The sequence below is a fragment of the Crinia signifera genome, chromosome 1, assembly GCF_055691185.1.
Source record: "Crinia signifera chromosome 1, ASM5569118v1, whole genome shotgun sequence".
NCBI lineage: Eukaryota > Metazoa > Chordata > Amphibia > Anura > Myobatrachidae > Crinia > Crinia signifera.
The window spans coordinates 247,171,037-247,194,325 of NC_139217.1; the positions used below are offsets into that span (position 1 = coordinate 247,171,037).

General features: G+C 42.5%; 1 protein-coding gene across 1 annotated transcript in view; it reads right to left on the bottom strand.

Moving 5' to 3' along the window:
* Window positions 1-21,526, bottom strand: part of MELK (maternal embryonic leucine zipper kinase) — a 36,021-nt gene extending 14,495 nt beyond the window's left edge. Inside the window, exons 1-13 of the mRNA XM_083179837.1 lie at window positions 21,366-21,526; window positions 20,076-20,171; window positions 17,499-17,584; window positions 14,552-14,668; window positions 11,228-11,371; window positions 11,077-11,145; window positions 7,968-8,060; window positions 7,136-7,234; window positions 6,822-6,890; window positions 6,572-6,670; window positions 3,166-3,252; window positions 1,859-1,987; window positions 695-832 (exon numbers count right to left, since the gene is read on the bottom strand). Coding sequence (XP_083035963.1) covers window positions 695-832; window positions 1,859-1,987; window positions 3,166-3,252; window positions 6,572-6,670; window positions 6,822-6,890; window positions 7,136-7,234; window positions 7,968-8,060; window positions 11,077-11,145; window positions 11,228-11,371; window positions 14,552-14,668; window positions 17,499-17,584; window positions 20,076-20,139 — 1,194 coding nt within the window. The 5' untranslated portion in view covers window positions 20,140-20,171; window positions 21,366-21,526. The remainder of the gene's footprint in view (window positions 1-694; window positions 833-1,858; window positions 1,988-3,165; window positions 3,253-6,571; window positions 6,671-6,821; window positions 6,891-7,135; window positions 7,235-7,967; window positions 8,061-11,076; window positions 11,146-11,227; window positions 11,372-14,551; window positions 14,669-17,498; window positions 17,585-20,075; window positions 20,172-21,365) is intronic.
* Between the last annotated feature and the right edge of the window lie 1,763 nt (window positions 21,527-23,289).

A 23,289-nucleotide genomic window follows, 5' to 3' on the forward strand; every position in this document is an offset into this window, starting at 1 on the left:
ACGCAAGCCACAGCTTGTCCGACTGAATCCAAACTGTTGCGCCGGCAAATACCACCGAGCCTCTTTAAGCGCGCTCAAAAAAGCACACTCCATTGGAGACCATAGGCCCTGAAGCCAAAGTGTGTGGTCACTGCACACCAACCTTTGAGGCTGGCCTCTGCTGACACGAACACCCAAGAACAAGTCAGGAAATATCTTCCTTTTAAAGGAAGGAATTCCAAGTCCAAACTGATTAGATATAGATATATCTCGATCACAAACACGGAAAATTACTTTAGTTACAAGAAGTTTCTAGGTTGTAGCACTTTGTAATACAAGAGTCTAGATCAAATTATTCAGCAGAGTATCCTTGTGCGTGCTAGTGGCATCTGCAATTTACTTGAGCAAGGACCTCTCAACTCTAAGGGGCCAATTCCATACACAGAGAGCTTTTGAATCTTATGAGTCACATGATGCTTCATCAGCAACAGTATGTGTCCAAGTGAATCGGTCTTCTAAATGCTGCACAATTTAAAAACTGTGTAGCTCTGCTTCTTACCTTGCTTCGCTCCCTAGCCGAGTAATGCTGGGTATACACTGAAAAATATAGCAATTGATCGGACAACATATCGTTCACCAAACAGTATCTGTGAATGACGTCGCTCACTGATGAGGACCCACACGCCATGTAAATGGAAAGATTGGGTTTACATACCTCTTTAGAAGAAATTTGTTCGATACTGCTGTATGTACAGTCATCATAAAATAGCTCATCATCAGAAAACTCCATAGATCCAAACACATAAGGATAATCAGCACTGTTACGGTCCTCAAAGTCCAGCTTGTTCTTTGGCTATGAGAAAAATTACAGCACATTATACATAAGAAAAAAAAAAAAAAGGAAGACTGAGATCCTACATTATACCCCTACATTATACCCCGTTCTCACTGCAAGGCAAATTACCGGGTCTAGCATGTCGACCCGGTAATTTGCCTTTTCACACAGGTTTGCATACCCGGATAAAGCTCTTCTTTTTACCAGTGTTTGAGAACCGGGAATGCAGACATGGGTTGACCCGTTCAAACCGCAAAAAAAAAAAAAAAACTTGTGTTAAAAGGCAGATTACAGGGTAGAACTGCTTCACCCGGGAATTTGCCTAGCATTGAGAACAGGGGTCCGTCGCTGCCACTCCCGGCATTTAAATGCCGGGTAAATGGTGTGTAGTTCACACACGCAGTGTGAACACGGCATTAAAAGGAGTAATGAAAACTAGTAGATACTTAGGAGTTTGCCCTGCAGGATTTTTAAATTATTCAATGGTACATCATGTTCACTCAAATAGAACTGCAATGGGGACATAAACACTCCACCCTTACTAACCCCCATTCTCAAGTAGGACTTCTAGGGTAGACACTTTTATAAGCAAAAAAAAAAAAAAAGGGTACTTCCTCAGCGGCCGCCGCTTATGCTACGGAACCTACATAGCACCAATGTCCCCTCGCGGGCTTGCTTCAACTTCACAAAAGGTAATATATGGTGGTGGTGACACAGGAAGGTGGCGTACTTAGTCGCCAAAAAACCTTAGGTAGCGGCTAACGTAACTGGCGAAGATGGGGGAAGTACCGAAAAAAATTCTCATCTCATTCCAAGCATACATGGACCAATTTACAACACATACAAAAATGCATTAACAGGTTATAGAATTACCACGTAGAGCCCTGATGTAGTGTCCTGCACTCATCGAACAATATTTTTATTATTTAGTATGTTGGATAAAAGTATATTTTCTTATGTAAAAGTAAAAATTAGATACATTTTATGTCTTACAAAGTACAATAATATGTTACATAAATAGAGTCATACAGCAAGACCACATACTTTCAGGTCCTTATAGCTGGAACAGGAGGCCTCCGTCGTAGCCAAGGAGCGCATCAAACGAACAGGCTTTCCACGGCTCTTCTTTGACTGAAGCAGTAAGTAGGTGGCTGTGGTATGGTCATAATTCCACTAAAATATGCCAGGCAGCAAATTAGAGTAAGGTACAAAAAGCATCCATTCTAATGTTCAGCAAAATGCAACTTCCTCTCCCTACCCCATGTATTGTGAGGATAAAACTGGGAGGTGTGATACTGAAACTGTGTGGAATGATTACACCTCCAAACATGTTCTTTAGTTTGGTAGCCAAGCTATTTATCAAATTACAAACATTTTAACAAGAGCTGGGGGATATTTATATCCATATACAGTATAGCTCATATCAAATCTCTAGAAGACACAAAAAAAAAAAAAAGGATATTCTAGAAACTTAACCCAAAAATTTGTTACTGTGCTCATGTAAAATTATTTAAAAAAAAGCTGTCAAATAAAGACTATAATTTGAAGACCATATAAACAGCGCAATGAGGGCCTACTTCAGCCCTCAGCAAAGCTGCTTTTTTAGCAAAATGCACAAAGCCATGTGTACTGCAGGTGAAGCAAATGTGACATGTGCAGAGTGTTCGATATTGAGTGGGGAGGTGTTTAAAGTGTAATACAAGAGTGTAGATCAAATTACTCAGCAGTGTATCCTTGTGCATGCTAGTGGCATCTGCAATAGTCAGCATTTCTTTTCTCTTTGAAAAAGGTGCGCAGGGTGCCGAAACGGTCCGTCAGGGGACTACTGGCAAACCGCTATGGAGCCTCCACGGTAATGTATAATGTGTATGCCTTGGGGTGGGGACACAAACAGTCCCATGTACTGCTATGCCGGATTGATGCTTATGGAACATCTGCAATTCTTTTCTTGAAATGGATATATAAACATTTTTGTTAAGCAAATTGGTCCAGTGCTGGTTCTTCCAAATAGGATATCTCTATCTCTATATCACGAGTATTTACCCTGCACAGAAAAAAAAAAAAAAAAAAAAAAAAAAAAAAGGGACACCCAAATCTATCTTGGCTCATTACATTTTGCCCACTTGCAGTGCAACAGTTTTTACCATTTGCTAAAGTAAAGCAACATAATCCCACACCTTTACCATCAAGTCTGAATGAGTCCCTAAGTTTGCACTAACAAAAATATCACTATGCATATGTGCCACCTGATGGGAAACCATGAGGGACGAGTGTTTGGACCTTTGCGATAGTAATTCAGTACATCTCAAAACCTATTTCTTCTAGTAAAACCAAAAGATGAAATACATTACCTCAGAAATCAGAGAAGACATGCTGTGTTTACTGTGCTTGCAGTACACGGACAGTTCTGTTACACAGTCTTCATCCATGTACCCAAGCTAGACGCAGAGAAAAAAATAAATTAAAAAAAATCATCTTACATGTCGCTACCAGCACCCAATTACAGTACATTAATGAATAAGCAAAACAGTGACTTGGTTGAATAGAGTAGAGGACAAGCACATGGTACATAAATATAGCGGCATCAGCAGAGGACACTGGAATAAGTATCAGCATGGCAGAAAACTGTAGGATTAGATGCCATCAAAGATGTTTAAGTAAGAGAAGGAATAGCCCATGAGGAAAGAGGGCCCTGATCTTGAGAGCTTAAAATGGAATATAGCTGATTTTTTGCAACATACATTTGTAATGTAAATCTAGAAAACCATGCTGCTTTATTTAAAAACATTAAAACAATGATTTGGGACAGTGCTGCGTTTTTAACAATTGGACGCCTTTTTGGACAGCTTACAATCACGGTCTATTTAGATTTTAGTCAAACTGCAAATACAGCAAGTGCCAGAAAAACCTATACGAAATGTCAGGTTTTCGTATGAATTCCTTACATGTATTAAAAATCTTTCAGCGCCAGATGTATCCAGCTTCAAAAAAGTGGAGGGAGAAACAACCAGTCAATCCACTCCTACCTGTAATTTTTTAAACCTGTAGCATGACAGTTAGGAGCAGATTGGCTGGGTGTTTATTTTACCCCTTTTTGAAGCTTGATACACCTGGCCTGCAGCGTTTTAATGCTTTAATTTAGTCTCAAATAGCCATTTTATATGCTTTTAAAGTTCTACCTCCACCACAGGCCTGCACAGTGACTCCAACAGAAAAGCCTGTACCATTTGATTTTTCTTTTACTTGCAGAGTATGTGATACCATGCCATCACCGCCGCTGTAGTGAGGAGCAGGCTCTGTGCATACTGAAAATAAGGAGCGTGATGTACCAAGCCAGTAGTTCCCAACCCTGGTCCTCAAGTATCCCCAACAGTGCACGTTTTCCAGGTCACCCAGCAGGTGCACTCATTCAGACACTTTAAAAAAAAAGAGCCACAGGTGGACCTAATAATTTTGCCTGTGATTCTGTGTGGAGACCTGGAAAACATGCACCATTGGGGGTACTTGAGGACCAGGGTTGGGAACCACGGTACTAAACAATGAAAAGTGATAAAATGGAGAGTGCTGAACCAATCAGCTCCTACCTGTCATTTTTCAAACACAGCCTGTAACATGACAGTTAGGAACAGATTTGCTGGTGGTTTATCTCCATTTTATCACTTTTCAAGCTTAGTTCATTTGGTCCAAGGTGAGGTGGCTGGAGGGACACAGCACATGGAGCTGCTGGATGAACATGGGCGAGGAGATACTGGAGCATCAGAATCAGCCGTTTAAGGGGCACTACTACTATAGGCATTGTGTACAAGTGACAGTACTGTGTAGCATACATATATAAGGAGTGGCACTACTGCCTGCCATAACCTGAATCAGGGGCACTACTGCATGATGCAATATGAATTAGGAGGTCATTTAGGGTTAAAAGATAAAATTTGTAATTGGATTAAAGACTGGTTGCACAATCGGGGACAGAGAGTGGTGGTAAATGGCATAAAATCCAGCCGGGGTAATGACCAAACTGGAGTCCCGCAAGGTTCAATATTGGGACCCACCTTGTTTAATATATTCATTAATGATATTGGAAGTGACATAGTAAGTAAAATTGCAATATTTGCAGATAACCTGAAATGGAGTAAGGAAATTAACTCAGGAGAGGATGTGGAAACACTACAAAGTGACTTAAATAAACTGGAAAGGTGGAAAATGCAGTTTAACGTTGAAAAGTGTTAAGTAATTCATTCATTATGGGAACAGAAATGAACAAGCTACTTATAGGCTAAATGGAGTTATTATAGGGAATTCTGCTGTAGAGAGGGACCTGGGGGTCATCATAGATGACAAATTGGGCAATAGTGCACACTGCTCAAGTGCAGCAGCAAAACCAAACCGGACACTGGCATGCAGTAAAAGGGGAATGGATTCAAGGTATGCTAATGTGATAGTGCCTCTTTACAAGGCATTGGTGAGACCACACTTGGAATATTGTGTTCAGTTCTGGGCACCGCACCTTAAAAAGGATATAAATGAATTGGAACAGGTACAGAGAAGGGCAACTACGCTAGTAAAAGGTCTTGAATCACTAGAATACAAAGATAGGTTAACCAGGCTGAATATGTTTTCACTGGAGAAACGGAGGTTGATCGGTGATATGATTAGTATGTTCAAATACAGGATTGGGAATCATATGGAACTGGGAGATGATTTTTTCAACAATAGGCTTATACTTTGGACACGCGGGCATGTACTGAGGCTCGAGGGAAAAAAAATCCTGTACTGAATTAAGAAGAACAGGACTCTTCCCCATTAGAGCAGTAAAATTCTGGAACTCATTGCCGGTGGGGGTGGTTACAGCAACTACTGTTAATGAATTTAAATCAAAACTGGATTCCTTTTTCTCCACTAAGGGAATCCTATAGATACGACTTATTCAAGTCAGTAGTTACAAGACTGAATAAGTTGGACTAACTTTTTTTTCAGCCTTAAATTACTGTTACAGGTTGAGTATCCCGTATCCGAATATCAGTTATCCGAATTATTCCGAAAACCATACATTCCAGAAAGTGAACAAAAAATTATTTTTTTGATAAAAACTTACTGGGGACATCTGTAACAGCACTACTGAGGGAATGATATGTAACTGGCACTATATATGTGCAAGACAATGATTGCTTGGCATTTAAATTCAGTGCCTGAGATTGTACACAAACTTTGTTTCATGTTTTGAAACCTTGTTTTATGCACAAATAAAATATATTTGTGTTTATTTCATGTGTTTGATGTATATGTACAACATAAATGCAAGATACCTCAAGATACATCATTGAAATATTCCGAAATACGGAATAATCCGTTATCCAAAATTCTCCTGGTCCCGAGCATTTTGGATAAGGGATACTCAACCTGTACTATGTTACATGTGGTGTAATGTGAATATGATTGCACTAATGTGTGGAGTCATTTTAATATGGGGTACTAATGTGTAACAATGATCCATCCTTTTGGAGACCACTGTCCAGTTATAAAGTATGGGAAGGTAGAAAACAGTTTACAGGAGGTGCCCAAAGCTCTGGCACTGATCTGGGCTCCACCTAATGGGGATGGGGGCGCAGTAGAAATGATTTCCACCTCCTCTCAAGGTCCACTTTCAGCCTGTTCATTATGTGCCGAATTTGCAATGCCAACAGTAGTGTACCACAGACCCAAAAATGTGGAATTTGTGAACCAACCAATTTACAGCTCCCACAAACTCTGAGTACTCACAGGGCATTTACTGTACCATTCCACTGGGCAGTTGTAATTTTGCATGAGCCATGGATGGTTCAAAAGATGCTTTATTGAAATTCTTTTCTTGGGATCCACCTAGAAATAGCAGATACAGAACTTCAGCTCTTCTGTTATAGGAAAAGTTAATGTTCTCCAGTGGAAAAAATAATGATAGGAGATCATATAAAACCTCTACATGAACTTATGAAAATACAGATGTGTATTATAGGACTAATCTCAGACTGACCTGAAGCATCTGACTAAGCAGCAGTACAGTACCGGGAGAAAGCCATTTTGGGATATCATATTTCCCCCTCTGTAGGAAAGAAAGGTTTGTAGAGAATGTTAGTTTTGTTTTCCCTTTCTTCAAACTAGTGGTATAAGCACTGTATTAGATGTCCCCATGCACATATTGTGATTTGAGGTTTGGTTATTTTTAACCCCAATCACAATATGTGCCCGTGGACTCCTAATACAGATCTTTAGTATAATAGTTCACTAAATCAAGTTATAACTATTGTTATGGAAATGTGATTAATAAGATATGCAATACAAACTTACCATAATTTTCTTGTATAAGACCATGACATTATCATCATCAAATGGCAGGTAGCCACACATTAGTGCATACATTAGCACTCCCATGCTCCAAATATCTGCCTAAAACATATAAAGTTACAATAAGCAGAAAAACAAACAAAACAAAGAGCATGATTAAGTGAACAGTGTAAACAAAAATACATATTTTGGTTTCTGTTCAAGAGGAAGTTTAGTTAATGTGATAATTTTCTTTAACATCAGTGTTTTGTTGAAAGTAACACTGATAACATCTTCAGCGTTCACCCTCAGTGAAAACAAAAAAAAAGTGGATCCCAGGGACCCCTCATTTTATACAGTTGGAGTCCTACCACCAAATATTATGCTTTTGAGCCCCACTACTGTCACTGCCTCCTAATGAGAAAAAATTGGGTGGAGCTATAGACCGAGGGCAGTATTCAATGCTACTTTTTGGCGAGAAGGGCAGTCTTCTATCCAAAAACATACCTCGCCCTAGTCAACGCACCCAGCATTCCAAAAAAAACTTTGAGCGTTGCCCTGTTCGCTGCTTGGTCATCGCCGTTACTTTCTTATGGGAAATTGCGTACCTCGCAGTTTGTATATTCAATGCAAAAATGGAGAACGCTGCTCCCTTTTTTTTTTTTGGCTCTCAGTTTTGCTCTCGGCATCTTTTTTAGGTAGACTCAAACTTACGCTTGCAGGAGCATTGAGTACACCCCCAAGAGGGTGTTGGAAAAAAAAAGGAAGAGGGCTTCATGGGGGTTTATGTTTTTTCTTTTCTATTTTTTAAAGTGCCAATCATTTACAAGGCATGTTTTGTCCATAGCCATATTACCTCAGAACCGATATAAGCTTTCCCCTGTATGAGTTCAGGAGCTGCATAAGCTGGGCTTCCACAGCAGGTCATTAATTGGTAATCCAAGCCACCCTAAAATGGAAGGAGGGAAACCAGGAAAAGTGCACACCATTAGTGTAGGTTTTAATTTTATCTGTAATGTTACAGTTGTTCCATTCTTTTGCAGTTCTAATATGTTGTTTTTTGCCGGAAGCTGACCATGGGAACACTTGTCAGTTATCTACATTAGATATGAGTAGGCTTGCTATAATATCTATTTTAGCAGTGATTCTGGTTCACATGCAAAGCTGCTAAATTTGCAGCTTTACACGCCGCCCACTACCCCCCTTGCACACCAAGTTCCCCTGCATGTGTGCAAATGGAAGTTTAGTGTAAACATCCATTTGCAGCTTGCGTGTGGGTCGCCGATCATCAAATGATTTCTACGGTGCGCGCAAATCTAAGACACCCTGGTGTCTTAGATATGCGGGCTCCCTGTGTGGGAAGAGGACGGGCAGCTGACACCAGCTGCCGGCCCCCACGTCATCTCTGAATTACCATGGGATCGCCCATGACATGCTGGGCATTCCCATGGGTGCAGCCCGTCACCTCACGCCCCCCACCCGCACTGCTAGGCGTGAACAGGATGGAGAATAAGCAATTTGCAGTTCCCGCTTGCACCCAGGGGCTGCACATACGCAGTCGCTAAACATCGCTCCGCTGTGCAAGAGCGCGGGGGAGTGATCCACTCAGAATGACCTTATAATCCGGTCCACCTACAATTTACTCAGGTTCTATGGCTGGCTAAATTCAAGCCTGCATGTTACTTTCTTTTAAGCAGCTAGATAACCTGCGTAAATCAGATGTCACAGTCTCCTCAGTCAAACCTAGGCATGTTTAGGCTAGTTTCTTTTAGAAGTAAACTTACAAGAAATGGCATTTAAATTATTATTTCAGCTCAAAGTTAAGGCCCCCATACACTATGCAATTTGGGCACGATTTCACCCGATTCGGATGAATCGGGTCGTGAAATCGGCCCAAATCGCACTTGCAGACACCCCGTCCGATCCAATGCGCATCGGATCGGGGTCGGGAGGTCGGACTGCACATAAGATTTGCTAAATCTTATGTGCAGCCCAGCCCCGGAGCCCTGCGGGGGATGACTGCTATAGAGAGAGCCGAGCAGGGGGAGGCTGCATAGGGAGCCGGGCAGGAGGAGGGTGACAGCGGGAGCAGCGCACTGGGCAGGGAGGATGACGCTGGCTGCCGGGCAGCGGCGGGAGCCGGGAGGAACACACTAACTTGAAAAAAATAAATAAAAAAAGCCCATACAGATGACTAGCAAGCCATTGATTGGCTGAGACCTTTCTCAGCCAATCAGCCTCCCCCTGCTCGGCTCTCTTTTAACCGGCATCCCCCGGCCGCTGATGACCCCCCCGCACGGCTCCCTCCTCCTGCAGCTCCCCGGGGACCACATATGATAAATCCATGCGATTTATCATATGCAAACCGTGGCACATCAAGTGCCTAATCGTGTGTCCCCCTCCCGGGGAGCTGCAGGGTGAAATCAGGTACGACTTGTCCTTAGGACAAGTCGGACTAATGTATGGGGGCCTTTAAAGTCTCACAGCCAGTCAGCTCTTAACTACCAGGTTACAGGCTGAGTTTGAAAAATGACAGTAAGGAGCTGATTGGCTGGTTGTCTATCACTTTTTGAAGCTTGATACCTCTGGTCCCAATATTTAAATGTCAAAATGTTATTCAAGTAAAAGGAAAACTAATTGTAGGATTTTATATTTATCTGGTTCACAATTAACATGTATATTTTATACAAATGAGCAACCACCTCCTGATGTATATTGCGGCTTTCACATTACAAACCTGCTTTCAACCCGTTTCTTAAAACGGGTCTAAAGCCAGGTAAACCCCTTTCACATTGCAGGTTGTAACTGGTATATTACCATTTCAATACCGTTTTTTGTACCATTCACATTCAACCCATTTCACCCATAGAAAATAGAGGATGTCATTTTAAATGGACATTTCTGGGACACAGGCTCACATACCTGTATGAGGTTTTTACAGCATAAAAAGAAGGGGGTGGATAAAAATAAAGTAAGGTAAAACAAATAAATAAAGGTAAAAATAAAGTCTCCTCTCTGCACAGAGGATACAGTCGATGGGTTGACCATAAGATGGTCAACAGTCATTGGGTCGACAGGTGTCTAGTTCAACATGGCAGAAGGTCATCATGAGTCTAGGTTGACACATGCACAAGGTCTACATCAGGTTTTTCACTGTTTTTTGAGCCGACATGCAGAAAGGCGGTATTTCATGCACTACCATCCACCAGGGCATGGTGGGAGAATAAAAAACACTGTGCTCAAAGCATGGCGAGCGCAGCAAGCCATTTGAGGGGACGTGGTGCACTTAAAACAGTGTCCATGTCGACATTCGGATAAAAAAAAAAAAGTGAAAAACCCTATGTCGACCTTCCAGCATGTCAAACCAACAGTATCGACCTAAGGACTGTTGACCACAGGATCCCAACACCTGCACAGTATGCACTGGGTTAAAAAGTCTCCTCTCTGCTCTTTACTTCCTGCCTATGCCTAGTGAGATCACAAGGGAGATAGCCTATCACCCTCTGTGACCTGCTTATGACTTGTAAATACCGTTTCAGAGCCATTTACACTACAAATGAATTGGCTTTGAAACGGGTAGGACACTGCTTTTAACACGTTTTGAATTACAGGTATTTAGTAAATTTTCTTTGGACCTTTCACATTACAGCTAGAAACGTTTTAAAGCCATTTAAAAAAAATAATAATAATTATCGGCAATGTACAGTGTTTTTAGCTGTAATGTGAAAGGGGTATTAGAAATATATGTTCCAGAAATGCATTTATCTGCAGTTTTCATGTCTAACAGAAGAGGGAGCATGTGCTTGTAAAAGTTTCATTGACAATCAATAACTAGAGGGAAAAATAAAGCAGAACTACAGTAGCATGGTTAACACAATAATAGAGGCTGCAGCTCTGCTTCTTAAACTTTTGAGTCACAGTAAAGACATAAAGGATAGACAAAATAGACAGAAGTACTAGTATACCTTTGGCTTTGCACACAGGCCAAAATCAATTAGCTTCAACTTATGGTTTTCATCAATAAGGAGATTTTCCTAAAATAAAAATATTAAGTTAAACCTTTTGCTGTTCACAAGCATCTATATTCAACAATGGGAAATATACAGCAGGACTTACCGGTTTTAGATCTCTATGTGCATATCCCTGGCTATGAATATACGCAACAGCAGATACTATCTGTCGGAAAAACACTCGCGCTTCATCTTCAGTTAAACGGTCTTTTTCAATAATATAGTCAAATAATTCCCCACCTGGACAATACTGTGAAGAAAAAAAAGTCAGTAAGGCAAGGTGGACTAGCACATGTTAACTAGAGTCGCCAGAGACGTAAAAATCTTGCTGAAGTGACGAACCATTAAAAGTAATGCTGGGTACACACTAGGATGACAGATCGGCTGTAGAGCTAATGTGCCAACCTAATTGATGATTGGTAAGTGCATGCATTTACCAATCATAGGCCTAAAAAGGGGTGTACATAATTACCCAGAACTCACGGAGCGAAAAACGCCCCCTTTTTTTGATCAGGCTATTCTATTAGATTACCTGATATAAAACAAATTCTCAAGAAACCTGCGTTTCATCCACCAGACCTGCTACTCACGCAGGCTTAAAGGGATAATTGGATAGTCTCCGGCAAGGCAGTTACCTGCCCGCCCAGGTGTAAGGTCAGTCACAGTCAGCCTTTGCAGCATGTGTATGGGCAGTTGGTGCATGATATGCCAATATAACAGGCCATAAGCTGTGCAGCAGGGCCAATGAAATGTCTGAACATCTTTCATATGTATTGTGGATGCACTCGAACAGATCACAGCTAGGGATGCCAATCACAGGATCGGCGGGGTACTGGTTTTTAGGGCAAAAACCGCCAGGATTTTACGCAGGCTTAAAATGCATATTTAAACCTTTTCTGCCGGACAGAGCTGCACACTGCTCAGCCCTCAAGTGAGGCCCTGTCTGGCAATTAGGTTGTACGGCTGCACAGCAATAGAGGCCACACTGTGCAGCTCCACACCTGCATCATGCTCGCCCATGTAAGGACTGCTTCACAGCAGTTCCCAGCACAGCATGGCGTTCAAAGGCCAATCCCCTAATCACAATATATGGACGGTTTAATTAAAATGCCAATAATTAAAGAAATTAAAAAAGCTTGCTTGCTTAAGTTTGATATGTCAAACATTACAGAGTCCTTTTTAGAGGAAAATAATAAATTATGATTACGGTATGGCATGACATGTGGCTTGGCACTTATTCTATTAATATACCTGGTGTGTACCTTAATGGGAGGAGTGTAAAAACCAGCTATACTTGGATTACATTTGTAGTATTAGCACTTTCTGGCTAACGTACCAAAATTTTTCATAAAAAAAACTAAAGAAAAGTTAGTTTTTCAGTTAAAGGGCTTAAAACTGGTTGATAGTTATTCACAAGCAGACTTGCGGTCTATTCCCTTTAGCACCGCAACATCCTGGCATTTACTCTACATGGAAGAGCTGAATATTTTGAACATTAAAATGAGCTTAAAGAACACAAATACAGGAGTATCCGTTCACACACACGAGTATGACAAACCTAAAATACCTGTAAAAGTTACACCTTGGAATCGTGTACAGTTGCATAAACAAATTTAAATACCGTATTATAATTTTCCCAGTGTAGTCACTCCTATTTTGCCCCACATGCCCTTGCCTGCAGGGAGGAAAGTTCATTCACCGCTCTAGCCTGGGTCTATTCCTTGAGAACAGACATTTTGTTATGCATATTTTAAGGCATTCTGGGTACTTGTGTAGTTTCACGGTTGCAGCTACGTAGTTAGCGTAGCGTCCCTTTCAGAGTCGGCGTTGTGTTTCCACGACCAGCGTAGTCAGTCAGAAGTAGTGTGCCATGTTCTCACGACCAGCATAGTCAGCGTAGGCAGTATGTAGTTAGCGTAGCATCCCTGTCAGAATCGGCGTAGTGTTCCCGCGACTAGCGTAGTTAGTCAGAACTAGAGTCCCTGTCAGAAACCGCGTCTTGTTCTAGCATCGTATGATATGGCAGGAGTGAATGTGTTCCTGAAACACCCCCACCATCCATGCCAGCCCAAAGCGTGGGACTGCGTTACACGTCCTCCCGACCTTTTCATACCCCCCTGAGATGATTTTATAAAGTGTTGCGAGCGCAGCCAGCGAGCCCGAAGCGTGGCGAGACCCGCGAGGACGCCGAATACATGTGGAGTAATCCGCGTCCACTCGCCACGCTTCGCGCTGGCGTGGATGGTGGAATAAACAAGGTCGACAGCTGTTACGTAGACAAGTGTCATTGTCGACAGGTTCAATAGTGTTTTGCATGCTGCACCCCTTTACCCAACTAAAGTGAGACGCTAGAGCATCTGAATTTAGATGCACCCTTGTTAGCGGTTTGCAATGCATCAAAATTTAGAAGCTAGAGCGTCTAAAATTTAGACGCACCCATTGTTAAGGTGGCCATACACACGCAGATTTATCTGCAGATCTGTCTGGTTGGAACAAAAACATTGTTATGGATGAGAGAAAATGACAGATGACTATTTGCTTGGAAATGCTGGAAAACTGCCACTGATCCATAACCATGTTTTTGTTCCAACCAGCCAGATCTGAAGATAAATCTTACTAGTGTATGGGCACCTTTAGCGTCTAAATTAAGATCTTACAGCGGCTAAATTTTGACGACCCCTTGGTTAGCGGTTTGCCTGCACAGTACTTTTGTGTTTGTTAGCGGATTGCCGGTGTGTCTACTATAGACGCCCCCTTTGTTAGCGGTGTGCAGGGCTGTCTATTTCTCTGTGGAACTAGAAGTGCCACAGTGACCTGTCACCGCAGGGATGCCGCGGAGTCACTACGCTGACAACGTAGTTCAAGCTGCCGCCGTGAAGCTACAGAAGTAAGGAAGCCGTTGGACTACGCCGATAACATAGCTTCACACAAACTTAGTGTAGCGCTGCTGCCGGGGCTATGTTGATAACGGTGGATTCAAACTTAGCGTAGAGCTGCCGCTGTGAAACTACACAAGTAACGAATTCTGAATAGTGCATATAAAGTGTCATAAAAGCAGATGTTTAGCTTTAAGAAGAGAATGCCATCAGGGTCTAGGTAATATGCTCATTAATGTAGCTAGTGAAATCTGACCCAACACACCCAGAGAAGACTAGTTCAAGTTTCCTCTTCACCTCAGTGCAGCGCATGCAAATGACACTATATTTAGTTACCTCTACTGAAATAACAAGGTTTTGGAAATCCAATATTAACATATGACTTATTTTTCTTTTCTTGTTTCATCTTCTATAAAAAAAGGGTTACTGATCAAGAAAACACTGCAGCGATAACACATGCCTTTGCGTGGGGAAGCCTATTTAATATATTCATGGTGGCAGTGCACAATTGATGATGAACTGGAAGAAATAAAAAAAAAACCCACACCACTAACCTCAAGAACCATGAATATCTTCTTTGGTGTCTCAATTACATGGTAGAGTCTGCAGACATGCTGATGACTTAAGTTTTTCATAGCATCTATCTCCGTTTTGACACGAGGCAAGTCATCCTTACAAAGCACGAGAAGATTACACCATTTGTTACTTATATTGAACACACACCAAATTTAAGAAAAACTTGCATGTGTTTAACACAAGAAAGGAACCTTAAGTTTAAAGAAAAGAACCTGCAAAAAAGGTACAATTATAGCAGAAAACTGAGAAGGAAAGACAAGCCAATAATATAATATAATGGGGAAAAGGAAATGTTGAACGAGGAACTGGCTCAGTTGATTTTTTCCCTCTGTATGAGGACCTGTTACTGGCGGCACTGATAAACTGCTATTTATTGGGCTGTCGGCACTCTGACAGTCAGGATACAGACTGCCAGGATGTTACACCCAACCCGGTGAGGCAACTTCTAATATCTCTGCCAGCCAGTACTGAAGGCAGCCAAGTGGGTGATATTTAACGGGTATGCAGTAGTAATACAATTATCACTTCATAAAAGTAGTTCTTATTGAAAATATATTATTAAACACAAGTCAGTTATTACCCCTATATGTTAACCATTGAAACACACAGTATCATATTTGCTTTCTTACTGGCTGCTTGCAGACCTTTCTATTGACATGGCATTTGCCATTTTACAGACTATGGGCCAGATGTACTAATCTTGAAAAGTGATAAACTGCCAGCCAATCAGCTCCTACCTGTCATCTGACAGGCGGTGTTTGAAAAATGTAGTAGCTGATTGGCTGGTGGGTTTTCATTCTCCATTTTATCACTTTTCAAGCTTAGTACATCTTGCTCTATGACCTTTATTCAGATCTGATCGCAGTACAAATTTGTTTGGAAAATGGGAGTTGGTACTTGTGTATTATCACGGCGCCCATCGCAGACCATAAGGCATGCGATGGTATGCGATGTCATACAATTTTAAAATTGTATGGCATACAATCCGATTATAAATTGTATAAGCACCCTAATGGGGGCTTACAATGTTAAATGGAGCCACCCCCACTATGAACGTGAACCCGAAGTGTGGCGAGCGCAGCGAGCCCGCGAGGGGCGGGGGTACGCATCCTCCGACCTTTTCATACCCCCACTATCCACGTCGGAGTGGAGTTGACTTTATATAGTGTGGCGAGCGCAGTGAGCCCCGCGGAATACAAGTAAAGTAATACGCGTCCGCTCGCCACACTATATAAAATCAACTCCACGCCGACGTGGATTGTAGGGGTATGAAAAGGTTTGAGGACGCCTACAGCCGCCGCTTGCCACGCTTCGGGTTCACGTTCATAATGGGGGTGCATTAAACATTGTAAGCACCCATTAGGGTGCTTATACAATTTAAAATCGTATAGAGGGCTTAAAATCGCATTGCTGTGCATCGGGTGTATGGCATGCAATGAAAAAGCGTGTTCCGATATGCGATGGGCGCCGTGATAATACACAAGTACCTGGGAGTTATTTTGTTTCTGTGCAGGGTAAATACTGGCTGCATTATTTTTACACTGCAAATTATATTTCAGTTTTAACACACACCACCCAAATTTATCTCTCTCTGCACATGTTACATCTGCCTCACCTGCAGTGCACATGGTTTTGCCCATTTTCCAAACAAATTTGTACTGCAATCAGATCTAAATAAGGGCCTATGGGGTAGATTTATTATTATTAGGCGATCAGGGGAATATGTGCTATCCCTGTGCGTTATGGCAGGGGATATCGCTTCCCCTGATCTATGACACCCGCCGAGCGGGTGTCTATCGTGCGGCGGTGTGGGGCAGGAGGCATAGCGCAGCTACGATATTTCGTAGTGTGCGCCTGCCTCCTGCCCAATTTTTGAATGGTCAGCATCGCTGACTGTTCCGCCGCCTGCAGCTATAGACTTTGACAGCTGCAGGCGGCGACGCCCTATGCCCACAGCAGGGACAGCGCTGTCCCTGCTGCTGGCTCTGAGCTGTGGATCCCGCGCATGCGCAGTCTAGCCGGCCGGGGGGAGGAGACATCGTTGGAGGGGGGAGTTAATACATCTTGTCAGTGTCCCCTCCTGCTTCGCCTCGCTAATGAGGCGAAGCAGGAACTGTTATAGCGGCACGTCTACCCCTATGAGTGTTATTCAAGCAAGTTTTTAGGTTGAATTTAGATTTGACCAATTCAATGAAAGTGCCAAATTTTCAGCTAGTCAAAAAATTTTGGTCCAGTTGGAAAACATGTGGATTGGCGAATAACTCTTGATACACATGTTTTGTTTTAACTGCTACTGGTTTCCAAATGTATTGGTAATTTTTTGACAATAAACACCCTCCAAATAAGTGAATCTGCCCACTGAAAAAAAAAAAAAAAAAAAAAACAGACTAAATTGAATAACACCTATAATTTTTTTTTTTTATATTATACTTTTTATTTATTATTCTATATATACACACACACAGGTTAAGTATCCATATCCAAAAGTACATTCTGGAAACTACGGTTTTCAGAATTATTTGGATAACTGATATCTGGATAGGGGATACTCAACTACATAGTCATGTTTCCATTCTCTGGAGTTTAATATATTTCTTATCAGTGATTTATACATCACACATATTCCGCACAGCTTAAGTTAGAGAATATTTGAACATTCACATCAGTCACTCCCCCAGTGTGGCTCCATCCAGGGTTAATTTGTGTGGAGCCAATTAACCAGCCAGTATATTTTTGGACTGTATGAGGAAACTGGAGTACCAGAGGAAACCCATATAAGCACGGGGAGAATATACAAACTCTCCACAGTTAGAGTCATGGTGGGAATCGAACCATTGCACCCTCCGTGCTGCACATATATGAAATAAAGTAAAAATATACAATAAAGTGGTAAAGCAAATGGAAATTAAATAAATTTTCACGTACCCCTAGGGATTCTTTGTCCATGATCTTTATTGCCACTTTTTCGCCAGTGAGATGATGACTGGCTAGCTTGACTTTAGCAAATCCACCTAGGATAGGTAATGGAAGCAACATGTCATTGTATGATCAAGTGGGCGAGTAAAATGAAAGCGCTTTCACATATGGAATTAGCAAACCAAAGAGGTGTGACGTAATCCACTCGCTGGGAAAGCAGACTAAGGTTCCCACACACAGGTCTGATTTCACCCAATTACGACTGATCAGGCCGATATATCAGAAGTGTTTCACGTGGTCAGATCCGATGCGCGCTCTTGCACCCAAAAGATCCCATCGATCTTATGTGCAGCACTTACCAATCAATTAAAAGTTGATCCCATCTTGCAATGAGCAAGGCAATACTCACATGTCACTGACAGTCAAGTGAATAGATCAATAGAAGATTTGGCAATGCTAAAAATTCCTAAGCACAAATGCTAACAAGTGCTCTTTCCTCCTAATGCTCAAGTCTGGATAATCAAACAATTTGAAACCAATTGATTTGCAGATTCCAACCAAAATAAAAAAGGGATCTGGTTTGGCAAGTCTGGGATTTTTGAAAAGTCGGGCTGCAGATGTATTACATACATGTTATCCAGAGAATAGGATTAATTAAAAGAGACGTACTGAACCATAGTCTGCTTGGCAAGAAAGTTTTCTATAGTTCAGCAAACTGACTCAATAACATCCCCAACAATAAATACAGAGTATAAACTATTCTCCATGCAATTTAGTTTCCTTCATCTACTGCAGCGGTTCTCAAACTGTGGGTCCGACCTTCTCAGCTTGGGGTCGCGACTCCATGTTGCTGACCATCAGACTGATGACTTTTCTAATCTAAAGCTGTGTACACACGCTTATATTTTTCTCTTTTTTCGATTTGATTTTGCTTATAGAAGCAAAAATCGAATCCACATCGAATGGTTAAAACACTTTTGATCTGCATTCGATTCGATGCGCGCTCCCGTTTTCTCAAAATCGAATAGAAAAATCTACTGTGCAGCCAAGGAAATCTCGAATTCGATCCAGTAAATCGAATGAGTACATTGTGCCTACATTGTGAAATCGAATGCAAAAGTATACTGATCTAATGCCAAATCGAATGGGATGATCTGATGCCAGATCTAATCGAAAACCAAAATCGAACATCAAATCTAAAGCAAATCTAATGGTCTGCAGATCTGCACTATATAGTCAAGACAGACAAGACTTTCTGCGGTACTTGTTTCCTATCTGGGCGCCCGCTACGTTAATTGCGCACCATGCTATTCTCCGTATAAAAATCGGATCGCATCGGATACCACAAATGCACATACACGATATTGAACGATGCGATCCGATTTCGTTCCCGCTTCTATGGTTGGCCCATAGGATGGCCCATCTGTAACCCTACTGTATTTATGTACCCTTCAAAGCCCTCCCCTTGTGACATCTGCACAGAAACACAGTATTGACGTCAACCCGAAGCGTGGCGAGCGGCGGCGGTACGCGTCCTCCGACTTTTTCATACCCCCACTATCCACGTCGGCGTGGAGTTGAGAATAGAAAGTGTGGCGAGCGCAGCGAGCCACCGAGCCCGAAGCGTGGCGAGCCCCGCGGATACTTCACAGGTATCCGTGTCCCCTCGCGGGCTTCACAGGTATCCGCGTGCGCTCGCCACACTTTCTATTCTCAACTCCACGCCGACGTGGATAGTGGGGGTATGAAAAGGTCGGAGGACGCGTACAGCTGCGCTCGCCACGCTTCGGGTTGACATCAATACTGGGGTGGCGTTAACAATGGAGGCGCATTTTAAACCATCAGGGGGGGTTTCCTATACAAATCGTGGGTTTGCGGGGTTATTACATTGAAATCAATGTAAAATCGGGTCTCAGGGACCATTTAACATTGATTCCAATGTAAAAATCTGGTTGATCGCGTCACCGCATACGATGCGATTCGATTTAAAATGAAATCGGATAGCATCGGCATACGATGCGATTTAAAATGAAATCGGATCGGATAGCATCGTATGCCATCGTACATCAAGTACCGAATCCGATGCGATGCGATTTCATTACGGTGCCGTACGTAGAAAACCCGGGCGCCCAGATAGGAAACAAGTACCCTTTCTGCTTTGCGATATGTGAACGCGCATCGGAATCGGAAGGGTTAAAACCCTTGCGATCTGCATCCGATTCGATGTTGACTATATCGTCAACATCGGAAGGCGAAAAGTACCGTGTGTACACACCATAAGCGTGTGTACAGGGCTTCAGTCAGTGATTCAAGGAGTCTGAAAAATCTGTTGAATTGTCTGTTATGTTCGACTCCTCCCATCACTCTGTGCCTCCACAATGCTGCCATGTATGTGCTGTCTGCTGACTACACATGTCATGTGATCACATTCTGCAGTACCTTGCTGGGGTCCTGTAATTATTGTTAATTTCTGATGAGGTCCCAGAGCAAAATAGTTTGAGGACTCCTGATCTACAGTAAATTCCTGGAAAATCTGCAGATTCATATCAGCAAAACATTAACTGTAGGTACAATATATACGGTTACCTGTTCCAATGGTTTCATGTAACTCATAATACTTAAACAGTTCATCATAATCGTCAACAACCATTTTGTAATCCTGGTTTCGTCTATATGAGTGACCTGCAAAAAAACAAAAGTTGAAAATTGTGCAATTTAGGACATGCTAGAACAGGAGTTTTCCTTAAGTATCCTGAAGTGTGCCCCACATACGGAGAAATGCTTTTAATAAAGCCATGAACTAGAAGGCTAGACATAAATCAATTATTTTAAATACAGTATTGACATTAAAAGTTTGCTTTCCACTTACACAGCCATGATCAGACATTGAGGACCCATTCATGACCGCTTAATGCCGCTCGCCCAAACCCCTTGCTAACATGTCACATGCCTGCCGACCTTCGAATGATTTCTCCCCCTTCGGAGATAAGTCAGTCTAAACTGACCTATTTCGGCCGGGGTCCGCCAAAGAGGGGGTGGGTGCCGGCATCAGCTGCATGCCCACAACAGGCATCAGCCCATCTGCAACCCCAAGGGAATGTCCAGCGTTTTCAAGGGGAAGCCTATAAAACAAGGTGTTCCCCCTGCTTCAGCTCCCATCCCTCCCCGCAACAAATGGCCTGGCAAGTGTGTAACTCGCTAAAGCCATTCTGTACCAGGGTTTGCAAATGCGGTCCATGGGGTGTCCAGTTTAGGGGGTGCCTGTGATAGCCTTCACCAGGGACATGGGGAGGTCCGGTTTTTATTACATACCGAAACCATGCAGGGAAGCTGCTTTACTCTCCCTGGTGACAGGTGTCACTGCAGCCCGACAGGACGGGACACACCCCGACAATGCACACCCCCCCCCCCCCCCCCCAACCAGACACTACAAGCTCCAGAATGACAGACATTGATGAATGGAGCCTATCCAGTCCAGCATTCTGGGGGTGCTGTCCGGTTCCAGTTTTTACCAATAGCCTGAAAAAAAGTACTTGCAGCAACTCAAACATTGATGTCTGCCAAAGGAGCTGAGAAGCAGGAAGACAACAGAGCTAACTTTTCTCTTTTTCAGCAGGTAGAAGGCATCATACTTCAAGTAATTAAAAAGATTGAGAACAAAACAAATTTTTCCAGCAGAAATGTTCTACAAAAGCCTTTTACTAGTTTATTAAATAGACGCCCAAGCATGCAAAAACGCAGCCCAGGTTGCTCTCTGCCTGCATGTTACAGATGTGTAGAGGACATAATCGCAAGAGACAGGCGCCTGCACATAGCGCATCGCTATATGAAGCGCGGATCACCGGAGTAACCATCGTCAGCCACTCATACACAGACCTGTCTGTCACCGGCTCGATGCTCCCACACAGGGCGATCGGCAGCAGAGTCTGCGGCAGCTGCTAGTAGAGATCAGTTGTTGAGTATAACGCAATACGACTAGCCTTGTAAAGTATGATGTGACGTCATGCACATTTAAATCTGCCGGGGAGTGAGAACAGCTTCCGGCCAGTGAGCGCCTCTGCCAATCAAATCAAACCAACTGTGGGAGAACTCACTATGGCGCTCTGCATGCCGGGGAGAAGGTTAACCCATAGAAAAGAAGTTGAGAGAGAAAGAAAGGGGGGCGTGTCTAGGTGCCGACATGTTGGTAGTGGAATTAAAAACAGCAACTTAATGTTATTCTTGTACGACAAAGTAATCGTTCTATCCTACTTTCATGGATCACGTAGTTGTACTGTAGTTACAGTTTCTATTGTAATGTATTAAATATAAGCTGACCTAGACTCTCAGTGACAGTAAAGTAAAGATGACATTGAGAAGATACAAAAGTGACTCTGCTTGTCACATTGTCATAACTACTATTATTTAAAATCATGATAGGCAACCAGCAGAAGTACTAGGCAACGGGACAGTGAAGAATAGAAAATAAATATTTCGGTTTCTAATATTTTTTGAATATATTAAAATCGTGGGATCATAAATGATTATACATTGTTATCTACCCACTTTTAATATTTTATTGTATGCTACTGTATATTTGTGGATCGTCTGTGTTTTTATACCCGTTATAGGGACTATGTAAAAACCGGAACCGGACTACACTCCGGACCGCCGGACATCAAAATCTGCAGTAGCTTGTAGGGTCCGGTCCGGGGGGTGTCTTGTCCTTGGGGTCCCTGTGATAGCTATCACCAGGGACACGGGGGAGGGGAGATTACAGCCTCCCTGGGTGGTCCGGACCATCCGGTTTTTGCTACATGCCCGGACCATACAGGGAGGCTTTATTCTACCCCTCCTCCTCTACCTGGTGACAGGTGTGACAGGCAGCCCCCCCAGACAGGACACCCCCGGACAGGACACCCCCCCAAGCTACAAAATGCAGAGTTTGATGTTACAAGATATTACCCTATATACATTATTTTTTAATATTTTGGGGGCCTACACATCAAACATATGGTGGAGTGAGAATAACATGAAATGAAGTTTATACACATTAGAGAAGAGGAGATGCATACACCCTATTAGGGGTCTACGTAGGGTAGCTAATCCCAGAATTTGGCTCCAAAATGTCTGGGATTTCAATCCATACTTGCCTACTTTTGAAAACGAGTTTCAGGGAGATTATAGTTGGTAATAGAATTTGCAAAGCACACACATTGAGGGGCGTGTCATGCTCCACCCAAAGGGCGTGTCTAGTTCCATACATGGAGAGATTGTGAAAGAGATTGTGAACGTGGCACCCAGAAGCATGGGTGTGTACGGCTACATCTGAGAGGAATCTTTTAAAAATACTTCTATCCAAATGTAGATGAGCCCCAAAGCAGTTACTAAGAGCTACTATACTTGCTAATGTGCTGGGGAAATGGTGCTGATGATTCAATGTAAATGTACCTATCTCTCATTCCTTTTCACCCAAAAAATGTAACCATGTAATGTGGGCTAGGTGAAATGAGGGAGATTGCTAGACTAATGAGGGAGAGAGGGAGATTTCTGTTATTTCAGGGAGTCTCCTGCAGAATGCAGGAGGGTAGGAAACCATGCCTGTATGCCTGTATTTCTAATCCATGTGATGCTGCTGCTGGTGCTGCTCCTGCACTTCCCATAAAAGAGCAAGAGGCTAATTGCTTATTCCTTCTGAAGGCTGCAATACTGAAAGCTTACATGTCTTGTGTTCTTTCATATTTGTTGTTGCAGTTAAATATTTTCCTACCTACTGTAAGGACAATTGCAAATATTACTAAAGCATTAACCAATATCATAA